Raw genomic sequence first — 14,903 nt, forward strand, 5'->3', positions numbered from 1 at the left:
ATGTAACTAGTGATGTAACAGTGTATGATGCTGTGAAGAGTGATGTAATGGTGTATGATGCTGTGATGAGTGATGGAATGGTGTATGATGCTGTGAAGAGTGATGGAATGGTGTATGATGCTGTGATGAGTGATGGAATGGTGTATGATGCTGTGAAGACTGATGTAACAGTGTATGATGCTGTGATGAGTGATGTAATGGTGTATGATGCTGTGAAGAGTGATGCAACAGTTTATGAGGATGTAACTAGTGATGTAACAGTGTATGATGCTGTGAAGAGTGATGTAATGGTGTATGATGCTGTGAAGAGTGATGTAATGGTGTATGATGCTGTGATGAGTGATGGAATGGTGTATGATGCTGTGAAGAGTGATGGAATGGTGTATGATGCTGTGAAGAGTGATGGAATGGTGTATGATGCTGCGAAGAGTGATATAATGGTGTATGATGCTGTGAAGAGTGATGTAATGGTGTATGATGCTGTGAAGAGTGATGTAATGGTGTATGATGCTGTGATGAGTGATGTAACAGTGTATGATGCTGTGAAGAGTGATGTAACAGTGTATGATGCTGTGAAGAGTGATGTAATGGTGCATGATGCAGTGGAGAGTGATGTAATGGTGTATGATGCTGTAAAGAGTGATGTAATGGTGCATGATGCTGCAAAGAGTGATGTAACAGTGTATGATGCTGTGATGAGTGATGTAATGGTGTATGATGCTGTGAAGACTGATGTAACAGTGTATGATACTGTGATGAGTGATGTAATGGTGTATGATGCTGTGATGAGTGATGGAATGGTGTATGATGCTGTGAAGAGTGATGCAACAGTTTATGAGGATGTGAAGAGTGATGTATGACAGGGATTTTTGTGTTTTATCATATTTCTGCTTTGTGTTTCCTATTAAAACTTAAACACTTCAGTTTACACCTGAAGAAATTCAGTATATCAAAATATACTTAGTTTTTGGTTCATAAACACATTCAACTCAAAGCTGTAAGCAAACTAGTAAAATCCCAGAAAAACCTAGGATACAGGTTCCTTAATTGAAATATAGCAATAAAAATCAACTCCGAAAAGAAAAAGCTATGCACAGCCTTGGCAGAGTCTTCCTATGAGAGTCCACGGATTACAGTGATGGACATGCAGGCCCGCAGAGGCATTCTGGGATATTTCCCAGCTGTAATGAAGTCGAAATAGAAGGATCGTTTCTCTCCCTCATCTGGAGCAGATTAGGCTGGAGCAACAGCACTCTAAGTGAATGAGTCCGCTACCTGCCGGCCAGGCAACCACAGCCAGGCTACAGTAGCGGCGGTTAAACTAACACACAGATGCAGTGTGTGTGTGCATGCATGTGAACGTCTGTGTCTGTGTGTGCATGTGCGTGTGTATGTGTGTGTTTGTGTGTGTTGGCCTAAAAGAAGGGAATCCCCCCTCTTTTCCATTTTCGTCACATACACACACTACAGTGGCCCCAGCTCCACTCTGACCTCCTATTCCCTGAAGTTTACACTGTTGAATCAGCGCCGGCACGCAACACAGCAGCCTCGCAGACGCCACCTTTAGCCACGGAGAGCAGTGGGTGGGCATCAAAGACACACAAAGTCACAGAACACACATCAAGAGACTGCCATGATTACAACACACTCCACCTACTCCACCTACCCACTGAGAGCGGTGTGTATTATTTGAGGGGAGATGAGAGAGAATGTGACATGTGAAGCATTGGTACACATACACACGCCCACAGAAGCATTCCCGTTAGACAGTGGTGTTTGTGGTGTGGATGGTATTTAACATTTACAGCAGCCAAACTAACAAAATAATACAAGAGAAACAATATCAGATGTAATGGTGTATGATGCTGAGATGGGTGATGCAACATTATTTGATGCTGTGATGAGTGATGTAATGGTGTATGATGCTGTGAAGAGTGATGCAACATTATTTGATGCTGTGATGAGTGATGTAATGGTGTATGATGCTGTGAAGAGTGATGTAATGGTGTATGATGCTGCAAAGAGTGACGTAATGGTGTATGATGCTGTAAAGAGCGATGTAACAATGTATGATGCTGTGAAGAATGATGTAATGGTGTATGATGCTGTGATGAATGATGTAATAGTGTATGATGCTGTGATGAGTGATGGAATGGTGTATGATGCTGTGAAGAGTGATGTAATGGTGTATGATGCTGTGAAGAGTGATGTAATGGTGTATGATGCTGTGAAGAGTGATGTAATGGTGTATGATACTGTGATGAGTGATGTAATGGTGTATGATTAATACTTTCTACCACTAACTGATGCTGTATGTGGATGCACACATAGTACACTAATGAAATGCCAAATTCTCCTTGCATCCACCTATATACACACATATGTGCACACATGCACACCCCCCCACAACTATGCTCCCATTTTCCTGCTCTCGTCTCTTTCATTCACAAGAACTTAAGGGGATTTACAGGAATCCGAGAGTGTGTGTTTCCGTGTGAATGAGCGTTTGGCCTTAAACATTCATTCACATTTTACACCGACACAACCGAACCCAAATCAAAGCCACGCCGGGCCCGGGAGATTTACTGCCACTGTAAAAAAGCCAGTCTCTCCGGAGCTAGCGCTCGTTAGGGGGAAAACGATCATTAGCTGGCCTTATTACCCCGGAGGAAATGTTACAACTGATTAAGTGCACACACACACACACGCACACACACAGAAACGAGATGGAGAACACTGAAAGGCACAGACAGAAGGAGCGGAGGCCGCAATAAAAAAAAGGATGCTGTGAGGCTGAAGACGAGCCACCGCTACGGCAAAATATTGTTATTGAGCCTCCTTGACACATGATGAATAAGGGCTATTAGAAAAAATACCACGGAAAATATTTGCGCAGGAATTAGTGGGAAGGATTTACACGTTTTTAATTTGGAGGGAAAACACGCGGCCTGTTGACGTTGGGGCGCGTCATTAAAGCGCATTTCCAGTGTGCCCCCGATTCCAACTTCCTTACAAAAACACAAGCCTGAACGGAGCTCCCTGGCATGGGCGCATGCAAGGCCGCACGAGTGGGGCGGTGGGGGTGGTGGTGTTATGGGGCATGCTATAAAGCCCGGTATTCCAGATGCACCTGCGTTACTTTTCTTAGCTTTCCGTGAGCAGTTCCATATGTTTGTAGAGCTACACTAGACTGGACTGGAGACAGCCAAGTGCAAAGTGACAGGAAGCCACATTTCAGTGAAGCCAGTCAACCAGTAAAGACCTGTTTGGTGTCTGATATTTCTGTCTGACCACCACCATGTGAATGTCACTGCAGTGCTGAGAATGACCCACCACCCAAATACTACTACCTGCTCTGTGGAAGAACAGGATGAAGAGAGGCCAACAGCGTATGCAGAGAAACAGATGGACTGCAGTCTGGAATTATAGAACTACAAAGTGCTCTTGTATGGTGAGTGGGGCTGATATAATAATGGGCCGAGTTCATTCATAACCAGGGGTGGTCATAATATTCAATATAACAGGGGATGCTTAGGTAATGCTGCTAACAAACTTAGACTGGACTTACACCCAAAAAATGTCCCTCAACCTGCTCAACACACATTTTTTGGCACATCTAGAACTTACTTTAGGTTATAATCAGACAACTCGACTTCTCCTCAGAGCTGAACAGTGAGCCAATCCAACAGCTAAAATGTTTAGATGAGGTCTGCCGACGCTGCTTAACAGTTTACGTAGGTTTCGATAGATTTTTCAAGCAAATACTTTAAGATCCTGCAAAGTATTTAAAGAGGTGAGATTGGTGACAGTCCAAGTCCAGTGTTTGTTACCTCCGTTAGCCTAGCATCTTCTGTTGTAGACTTAAGAAGCATGCATCAGATAGCAAACATAACTTGACTGATCGATTGCATGCGGGTTTAGTGATCAAACACTTCATTTAATTTTCATTAAACTGTCCCTTTAATTTTTTTCCCCTTATTGTAAATGGCTCACTCCACAGCAAGTCCCTGTAGGAGCAGAACTCCCAACACACGCCCAGTTTATTAAATCCATCAAAGAGTCCTGCTTCATTCATGTGCTTGCATTCTTTCTCTCCCTCTCTCCCACACACACACACACACTCATACCTTGTTCACTCTCTATGTGTGTGTGTGTGTGTGTTTTGATGGCTCTGATGAGGCCGTCCACTTTCTCCTCCTTGCTGTCACCTCTCCTTAAACAAACACGGCCGCTGCCCTCCCTCCTGGATCTCCTAGCACCCCGCCCACCAACCTGTCAATCACTCATCCACACAAGGTCTTGACCAGGGCAAAGAACAAACGCTACCTTTATGATCCCACCCCCCCTTCCACCACACCGCTGCACCCTGGGTCCCCCCCCCCCACTTCAGCCACCTCACCCCCTGCCGGTCTGAATGAGGACGGACAGGAAGAGGGGGAGGGCTCCTCATGAAAAAAAAAAAAAAAAACACAAGTCAAAGATACAGAACGACCCCCACGTCTTTAGGCCTCACATATATCACGCAAAGTAAAGAGCGTCCAACTTCGGTCAGTTCGCCTTTTCTGAGTTTGTGTTACACCCGGCAAGGTCAGGAGCGAACCTTTCCCGGGAATTTGATTGCCCTCGTAAAAAAGCCGGTCACTTAGCGCACAGGGAAGTTTTGTGTGTGTGTATTCGCGTGTGTGTGTGTTTTAACTGGCCATGTATTGCCTCTATCTTTTCTATTTTCTGATCTATGGCCTGAAACCGGAGCTACAGGAAGTGGTCCTGCAGACCTTCTTGTCAGCACAGACAAATTATTCCGCCGACTGAGAAAAAAAAAAAAAGAAAAAAATGTAAAAAGACTGTTTTTCTTCTCTTCTCCGTTTTTTTCTCCCTCCCGTATCGTTCCTGGTGTTTTTGTATCTTCTAATACGTGCAGCCGCCCCCCCTTTAAAAAGCTGTTACCTGAGTTATTGAGAGGATGAAAGGCAAAGGTTTAGCGGGGGGAGGGGGTGGGGGGTTGCAGCCTAGAGATGCAGACTGAGGCGGTGCAGGCCCGGCGCTCCGGAAACGCCTCCCAGGAGTCTTGCGCTGTTCCTGCGAGGCCAAGGGTTTTTTCGCTACACTGGAAATTCCTCCTCCTTCTCCAAAAAAAGGGAAAAAAGGAGTGCCTGGATGAAAACCAGGCCTATTTTTAAAGCAGCACTGAAAAGGATCTTGCTCTTATCGCGCCTGTGGCTGCAGTATCGCCTTCCTCTGCAGAAACGCCAGCTTTGAAATGCGACTGGACGCGCCCGCGGGCCTGACATTGTGGCTGGGAGTTCAGAAATATTCAGGGAACAGCCAGAGCCAGGCCTTTCTCTTTCTTCCAGTAAATTGGCTAAGGCCAGATAAGGGTTCCCAGCAAAGCCTGAATAATATGCTGATCTAAGAATATGAGAAGGAATGAAGCCGGTGCCATCACGCTCCGATGGAGGTGGCACCGGTGTCCCCGGGGGGCTGAAGAGGAAAGCAGTAAAGGAAAGGGTAAAAGGTCAAAAGGGACTATATTACCTCGTAGATTTCAGGCCTGTTTTTCAGTTATGACTCTGAAGGCTGATTCATTATTCTGAACTGGTCAGTACGATTACTATTGCTATTACCATGGTCAGCATAGCTTTACCAGTTATTACCAGCTAGACTATATGAGAACTAGACCATATGTCCAAATGCATCCAGCATCCAGCTACTTTATACTCATGTCGCACCCATTGCTGACACAGATGTGCCAATGCCTGCATTCACAGCTTGTCTAGTCCCTGTAGAGAAGTACTGCAAATAGATTAGGACTCCCTGGAGCAGATATACACCAACCTGTTGGCACTTTGCCTAATGCCAGGCATTGGCTAGAGGGGTATAAATCCCCCAGCACTGAGCTGTGGAGCAGTGGAGAACTGTGTTCTCTGGAATGAGAAATGGTGCTACATCTAATACTTTTGGAATGAGGTGGGGTGGTGATCATCCAACACCCTGACCTTACTGATACTGTTGTCCCTGAATGCAATCAAATCCTCACAGCAAATCAGAAAGCCTTTCTTGGACAGTAGTGAAGCAATGAATGAGCAGGTGTCCCAATACTTTTGTCATATAGTGTATAATTCTGAATAATATAAGGACTAGGTTTGGTTCTTTTAGGGATATCGGTTGTTGCACCACATTAACACTGTACTTTAGCCCGGCTACTTCTCATAGTAAGTTATTCAGTAGAGTGATATTTTACATAAAGTGCAATACTGAATACTCTGGCTCATACACACAATTCAGTAAGAGATAAAAAAGTGACGAAAGTAACAGGATCCAGGGTAAAGTACTACATAAAATGCCAAATACTATTTTACAGTAATACTTTTTACTGTATCAAAATACTAAGAAAATAAACAAATAACCAATGCATTGAACGTCACATTAGGATGTACCCCATTCTTTTGTTGCTTTGTCTCACAAAGTCTCCAGAGTGTCTATACTGGTAAAATAGTCAGAATGTAAATAAACTACAACGCTATCAGCCAACAGCTTGCGACTTCAACTTGTCTTCAATAAACAATAAATCAGCAGAAAAAAGTTAAGTACCTTGGTATTAACTTTGTATTGGTATGATTAGGGTTGCAGCAGTATACAGGTTTTAGGTATACCAAGATATGAAAACTGATGGTTATCATTCTGTGTACATGCGCTCAAAACTGGTACAATGAATATATTTTCAGAGTTTTGAAATCGTAACAGTTGGTCGATCAGCAGATAATCCATAATGAAAAAAATAATCAGTAGCTAGACACGATACACGCTACAGTACAAAAAAGCTCCACCTCATCCAGCTTTCTTATGTATTTGTTAATGTATTTATTTTCTAATCAAAAGGGAGACCTTTTACATCTCCTCCCATAATAAAAATAGATTCAAAATGTTTTATCCCTGCTACTATGACCAGAGGGCCGCTGGTTCAAATCCCGGGTCATGCTGCCTGCCGTCAGCAGCCAGAGCCAGAGCGAGCACAATTGGCCTTGCTCTCTCCGGGTGGGTAGACGGCTCGCGCTGTAATGTCTCAATTTCAGTGTGATTCTGGAACTCACAAGCATTTCTAGTCGATGCATCAGAGCTGGGTACCCGGCATTTTGGTCACATGGTGATGTTGAATTAGTGGCAGTTTGAAATGATGCAGTGGCTCTCGGAGGAGGCATGTGTCAGTCCTCAGCCTCCCAGAGTCGGGATGTGATGTCGTGATGGTGGAGAGTACTAACGAGTGGGTTGGGTAATCTAAATATTGCTATTATCCTTAATAATTATCAATAATCATTTTTCCCTTCACATATTCCAGCTTAGAAAGCCAATCAGATTTAAAGGCCTTGCTCAAGGGCCCAACTGTGGCAGCTTAGCAGATGTGGGCATCAAACCCACAACCTTGTGATCAACCCCTTGTACTACTATATCTAATATCCTCATAAATATCTCATAAATAGATTTCTTAAATCAGACCTCATCAACATATCGTACTGCATCACTCTCCTGTGCTACTACAACGTATTCTGTAAAGGTATCTCTATAGTTACGAGAGTAAGGAACCAAAGAGTCCACCCACATACAGACCCCTCGAGGTTAAAGGACTTTTTAACCGGCCTCAGCACAAATAACCAAGACGGTAAGAGCACACGGCCTAAAGCAAGCTCCCCTCTGCCCTTCCACAGCATACCCTTCCATCCTGGAGGTGATCCCCGCCCCCCACCCCTATCTATCCACTCGCCCTTTCCTCACCCTGATTAGGGGCCAAACCAGCGCTGGCCCTCGGCCCGGCCTGGACCCGCTGCCCTTAACCTCTCCTCTGAGTAATTGTTTGCAAAAGCCTACACCGTGCGCCCTGGAGCGGTGGGTTTGGGGACACAGGCGGGCATTCTCACGGCGCTGACCCTGAAGGTAAACAGGGCCACTAGCAGGCCTCATTAGCTCCGGCCGCGGGGCGACGGGCTCCGTGACACGCGCTGCCGACCTCTGACCTCCATGATTAAATATCGCCCAGACTCATCTGCTAACATTTAGGCAGCATCACCAGCGCGGAGCCCCAGTGACACTCGTTTAATGAGGCTGGGTTACAGTACTGGAGGGCAGGATTCAGGGGTTTGCATCCCACCTTACAGTTTTTGCTGTTTTTCACTTTTTGTTATAATGTGAATCTGGCTAAATATCAATGATAAATAATGAATGGACCAATAGAAATGCTTTTTACATTGACTTCCATTGAAAGTTAGGAGGGTTTTTTCTTTTCTTCTCCTGTTCAGTTGTCATTTTGGAGATACTGATGTGGTTTTGCACTAAAATAATGATAAAATTATTTAGTTGTGGTTCTAAGCTTATTTAATAACATTTGGGGTGCGAAAAAAATGGTACCTTTTGGTCCTGGTATGGTCCTGGTATTGATCCATGCAATAATTTATGGGGGGGGTGTAAGTAAGTAAGTAAATAAATAAATAGTCTTATTAAAGAGTCTTGATATCAGTATTGAACAATGTTTTTAAATCATGTACACACACAAACTCACACATATCTTTACTATACTGAGGCTACACTGATGACTGCAGTTCTGACACACTGCATAGTTGTGTGGTAGTGTGTGGTTTGGGACACAGCCCCGCTAAACTGAACCGTTCACCTTTCCTCTAACGAACCACACACCAACAGAGCAATCGCACCAGGGTTTGCTTTTCTAATCTAACCAAAGCTGACTAGTATAAACACACTCTTCTACCAGCTGCTTAATTAGGACTATACTGCTCCAAGTAATTCGGTTTCAAATCTGGACAGCAACAGCTTCATAACGAAAGGCTAGCCAGTCAGTGAGTTCCTCGGTACAATTCCAAAGGACCTATGGACCTACCGACGACCCCACACAACCAAACATTTCGTGGAGTGTAACAACACAGCATATCATACTGTTCAATGAAGTGAGCCTCTAAACTACATATGGCCATTGTAGTTTCAACAACACATTCTACAGACTGGAGCATTTCCATTTGTGGTACTTGATTGGCACAGTGACAGCAGTGTTAGACGGCTTGCACAAGGTCTCTTATTGGTGGAGTAAGCTGAGCTTGTCTGGCCATTGGCCCATTGGGATTTAAACCCTGGTCTGCTATCCAACCACACCAACCACTACCGCAAAATCAAATAATGTACACATTTCAATACAGATTATTCTGACCATACTTAACATGTCCTGCATATATTTCATTTAATTGTACAGACTACTGTTCTCCTCATTTGTAGGAATAATCAGGCCACAGCCATGTTCAAGCCACGTTCAACAGAACCTTAAGACAGATTAGAGTTTTGTTTGCTGGTGCTATTCTCGCCCAAAACCAGGCTCAACATAGTCATGATTGTAGCTACTTGTATGCTAGTTTGTTTATTAGCTGATTTGCTAAGCAATGGCTAGCGATGCTGAGGTATCTCTCATATCATATTTAGTCCATGTTTATATTGGGTTACAAAAAAAATTACAGACCCCGTGGCTGCACATCCCAAACCCCACTTTGAGAACTCATAGCTCATAGCTCTTGACATGCATGGCCTGGTCTGCCACTAGGGAGGCAACAGTGTTACTCCCCACACTATATCAACTACACTGATCAGCCGTAACATTAAAACCACTGACAGGTGGTGAATAACACTGGTTATAATGGCATCTGTGAAGGGGTGGGAGCTATATATTAGGCAGCAAGTGAACTTCAAGTGAGTTCTTAAGGGTGATGGACAAATGATCTGAGCCACTTTGACATGATCCAAATGGTGATGACTAGACAACCGGGTCTGAGTATTTTATGCAGGTCTTGCGGGGTGTTCCCAGTATGCAGTGGTCAGTATCTACCAAAAGTACTTCAAGGAAGGACCACTGGTAAACTAGTGACAGGGTCATGGGTGCCCAAGGCTCACTGATGCAATCCATGGAGGCCCCACCTCACTTACAGAACTTTTAGGACTTGCTGCTGCTGACGTCTTGGTGCCAGATACCACATCGGTTTTGTGGAGCCCATGTCTTCACAGATCAGAGCTGTTTCGGTAGCCCAAAGAGGACCTACTTAATATTAGGCTGGTGGTTTTAATATTATGGCTGACCAGTGTAAAAGCTGTCTGGATCAATCCCAGATTAATTCCCCACAGTTCCCAGCCTGGATAAATGGCTCGCCAGGGTTCTCGATGTTAACTGGTCACTGGTAGGACCATTCAGGCCACATTATTTCTGGTGGCGACCTCCGCACTGTGACCTACCCGTCTTCCTGAGGGGGAAGTCCTCCCGGGTGTCCAGGCCAGAGGGCAGGGGGGATTTGAATTTGGGGGGCGTCTCTCCTAAGGGAGGTGAATTCTGCTCCATGGACATGTGCTGGCTGGTGCTGCAGGAAGAAGACAGTTCACTTCATTAAAAGGCCCATATCCTACATCTGTCTTCTGCTTCTTCATCTCTTGAAGTCCACTTCTAACATGTATGCGGCTTTTCATTGGCTTGACATGAACATTTTCCAACCTGCCTTCATCTCAGGAACTTTAAACCCTGCTAAATACAAATGAGCATGGTTTTAATTGGCTGCTCTGTACTGCGTCTCACTCCAACAGCAGTCTGGGCTTAAATATACAGATCAAACTATTAGGTTCAGCTTGAAATCCGGAAGGATGTCAGAATAGCCACTCCTTTCAGATGTGTGGATCATTGGGAATGCCGCAATGATCCATTTACATCCAGTCAAAAGCCAGGAACTGCACAAGGTTGAATTCTTTCCCCTCACAGATCCCAGTCCAGTAAGTCGGCCACAGACTGCGCTGTGCAGGAACAGCACTATGCATCACTTCAATGCGAATTGGCAGGATTGCACTGCTGTGGGTTGGACAGTCAAATGCAAAGATAAATGTAAATGCCAATGTCAATGTATTCATGGTTGTGATGTCACAAGCCTGATGGTGTACATATGGATTGATTCATGACTGAGAAAGTAAGCAACACATTGTGAAAGATTTGTAAACAGCATTTACATGCTTGTGACATCACACCAGAGCAATGCTCAAATTTAAAGCTCCCACAGGCCCTTTTTTGTATTGTTCCAATGCAAACTAAAGGAAATGGAAATACCAAAGCATTTCGGGGCAAAGTGGTGCATTTTCTGAAGTAAGTGCAGGGATGCTGATGCCTGTAAATCATGAATATGAGCTTTTATTTAGGAGTATAGCATATCTAGCATGATAAATGTGGCCATGTATAACCGCCAATGTAGCGACACTCTAAGCAAAATACTTCTTTATAGTACTGAACCAGTACTAGCAATAGTGGAAGCCTATTAGGACCATAAATATCAGGTTTTCATCAATGGAAGGAACCATTTAAGCATAAAATCTGTTTTTGAGGTGTTTTTGAGCTGATTTTAGACAGAAATGCTGCTTGAAGATCCCTTTTTTGAGAATGTCGTTCCTTTGTATTTGTTGGTCATGTGACTGCTGACAAAAGCAGCAACAGGATCAATTCTCAAGTGTACACAGTTCTACTATCTGCTCTGACTCATTGCTTCGTTGGATGACTTATTATTATTATTTTAACAATCTGCACAAACTAGGGAATAGCATTGTGATTTCCATGACATGGGCCCTTTAATACTTCCAACTTCCAACTTCCAAATCCAACCATGGAAGCACATTTTAGAGACATGGTCGAGGTCTCAGGCTGATAACACCTCACATCTTTCTACTGTAGGCTAGATCGTGGCCTTTTTGGGGGGGAAAAGAGGACATTTGGTCACTCTACAGTAAATAATGTAGTGAGAAGGCAGTAGCCACAGCGCCCACAGTGCTGTGTGATGGTGTGATGGGCACCAAAACTAGAGCAACTAGTACACTAGTCTTTACGCACTGTAACACACTGTACATAATTATTTAAAAATACCAGCTGCCCTCAACATTCACACTGATGAACTGACCAATAAAACAAGTCTAAAATGTTTAAATGTCCTGTACATTAAAGGGCCCATACCACTGGTTATACCACTGAAGTGCATTACAGGGTCCAGATCATCCTATTAAAGCACAATAAAGGGCCTGTATCATAAAAATACTATTCCTTCATAAACATACTATATGTGTTGTGCTGTTTTTCACTTGTTGGCCCAATGTGAATCTGGCAGCTGTCCTTTACATTGTGTCAATGATGAAAGATGAATGGACCAATAGAAATGCTGCAAAATGACTCGTAATCAAATCTATTTTCAATCAAATTTACATGGACTCCTATTAAAAGTTAAGAAGGCGTTTTCCTTCTTCTGTGAAGTTGCAGGAGCATTGGAGGAGCGTTACGTACATGTACCAGAGCTTGGAGTGCTGGTTGAGCGGATGGCCCGAGGGAAGGATGTCTTTGCTTGATTTGCTCAACAGGAAGTTGTGCAGTTTCTGCCGCACCTCCGAGCTGGCCATGGCACCTGTAGGCAAAAAAGGTACAAGCTTATTTACTTTTTATTATTTTACTTTTTTTTTTACTATTTATTTTACTGCAGACCTGGAGAGAATATATGAAATAGCATTTAGCATTTAAGCGCACGTCAAAGGAAAAGCAATAGATTGGGAAAAATGCATGATCCCAGTTTTCCCATTACAAATGTAGTTCACCCTCCTGTTACACTGAGAGTCAAATGAACCTGTTTCAAACTTTAAGAAACCTTAACAAATATTTCTAATCATCTTCAGAGCATGAAACCTTTACTGCTGGGCCTAAATAGTGTAATGGAAATGGTAAATGACTAATTTACCATGTTTGCAACCCACCCATCCCTCCCCCCTGTTTATTATAAACATATTATACTGTTGAGCTGTGAGAATATAGGCTACACAATGTATAAATATCAAATTTAGACCAAAACTGTGAGACACAGTGTGATTGCCTAATCCCTGCCAACCACAAATTCCCCCACACGCACGCACACACATATATTACAGAGTATTTTTTGTGCAGGAGAGACTTTATATGTGTGTGTGTGGGGGGGAGAGGAAGTGGTGTCGAGTCTGTGAGGCCTAATAAAATCAGAATCAATTTTAAAATATGTGTGGATGTGTGGAATGTATAGTTTTTGCCACTGTCCAAATACTTTTTTTTGGTGAAAAACAAGTGAATTATCACATAAACTATGATCTGTAAGCAGCGAAAAACATGACTACACTAAATGTTGATGAATTTGATATGTATAAAGCTAAAGATAATGCTTACAGAGAGGAAAATGTTCTTTTGAACTATTTTTGGATACTAAAATATGCACCGGGAACATGACGGCTGCTCCTTACGGCTAAACATACAACAAGGGGGGTTGTTACTGGCGAGGTATAAGCTTTCCATTACTTGTTAGCTACATTCGCCCTGGCGCTGTACAGCAACTACAGCAAGGGCTAAATTTCCCCGTTCACTAAGCTATCACATTAAAGACCGGCACCAATACGCTCGTCTGATTCTCCATCTCTGTCTGTTCAAGCTCTGGATGGAGCAGGTATGGTAAGACTAGTGTACAAACAGTGCCACCTTGTGGTACCAGCTGCTCACTGCAGGACAAATGCTACGGCGCAGGGGCAGCGGTACATGGTCTATAAGTGAGAGAGGTGCTGGAGATGAACACTGATATGATTAACTGGCTGGGATGTATGTAATATTCTTTCCTTTAACTGCTAGCTAAAGGAAACCAGGGAAGATGATACACAGGAGTGGGATATAGTCCTGGCAAACTTGGCATTTTCATGAATATTCTAGTTAAATAAAGGGAAACAGAAGGGATACTGGAAGCAGCTTGTCAACAAATGCTGGTCATTAGAATGCAAATGATGGTCTTTTGTGTGGGTCACGCTGTGTGGGTCAAGTAGACACTCAAGAAAACGGCACATATTGTAATGGAAAACACTTCAAATGGAAATCAGCATCTGTTTTTAACAAACTTGCTTCATTAAAGTACATTAAATGGCTAATATCATGGAAAACATTATCATGGAAAATTAAAATTTAAATATATATTATAATACTAAATAATAATAAATAAAATATTTAAATTAAATATAATATATATTAATATAATAAATCAATAAATATGATGCAAATTAATCATCTTACAGAGTTTGGTCCCACCTTCATCCCATCGGTCACTCTCATTACAGAGCCTATTGATGTATAAGCGCTTTTATTTAGCAATGTAAACACTGCGTCGCTACTGTGGAGCTCAGAGGGTAGATAACACTTTATTTCTGCTGAAATATGGATTAAATCTCATAACTACCTCTCATTCTTATACCCCTCCCTCATCTCCCTTCTCTCTCTCACACACACACACACAGCTGACTGATCATCCATTTATAACTTTTTCAAAGCATTTTCTCTATTAAAGCTTCTGTGCCCGAGCTTCGTCGTGTTCGAGGCTAAGGTTCTCTAAACTAATGTGTGTGAAGGCAGACAGCCTGGCTCGGGGCTTGATTTTATACACCTGTGGCACCTGACTTCAATGATTTAGCAGTGTGTCCCAATACTTCCGTCCATATAGTGTATGAGGTTCTGTGATGGCAGGGACAGTGTGTCACAACCGGCTGATATTCTGTAGGAAGTCAGTCTGCACTGGAACTCAATGGAACAGACTAACGCTGCTCATCTTCAGTGTCTGAGCTGAAAGAGTGCCCTTACTCTCTTTAGAGCGCTCCTTCTTCCTCTGGCTGAGATACTGGTGCTCCTTCCTGTTGCGCTCCTGCTCCTCCCCCCGCGCCTCCTCATTTTCCTCCTCAACCTCAGGCCTGCGCTCCTCGGCCAGCGCCTCCTGCTGCTGCCGAAGGGTCAACAGGGCCTGCTGGAGCTGGAGGAGGTGGAAGATGAGTGAGTAAGCAAGGGTTCAATGTGT

At 43.5% G+C, this 14,903-nt stretch overlaps 1 protein-coding gene across 2 annotated transcripts in view; it reads right to left on the reverse strand.

Moving 5' to 3' along the window:
* LOC140551734 (histone deacetylase 9-B) overlaps nucleotides 1–14,903 on the reverse strand; it is a 67,955-nt gene that overhangs the window by 19,783 nt on the left and 33,269 nt on the right. For both annotated transcript variants that reach the window (XM_072675324.1, XM_072675325.1), the window contains exons 4-6: nucleotides 14,693–14,858; nucleotides 12,347–12,464; nucleotides 10,279–10,400 (exon numbers count right to left, since the gene is read on the reverse strand). In XM_072675324.1, the coding sequence (XP_072531425.1) occupies nucleotides 10,279–10,400; nucleotides 12,347–12,464; nucleotides 14,693–14,858 (406 nt within the window). The remainder of the gene's footprint in view (nucleotides 1–10,278; nucleotides 10,401–12,346; nucleotides 12,465–14,692; nucleotides 14,859–14,903) is intronic.

The sequence above is a fragment of the Salminus brasiliensis genome, chromosome 3 (assembly GCF_030463535.1).
Source record: "Salminus brasiliensis chromosome 3, fSalBra1.hap2, whole genome shotgun sequence".
In the NCBI taxonomy this organism is placed as follows: domain Eukaryota; kingdom Metazoa; phylum Chordata; class Actinopteri; order Characiformes; family Bryconidae; genus Salminus; species Salminus brasiliensis.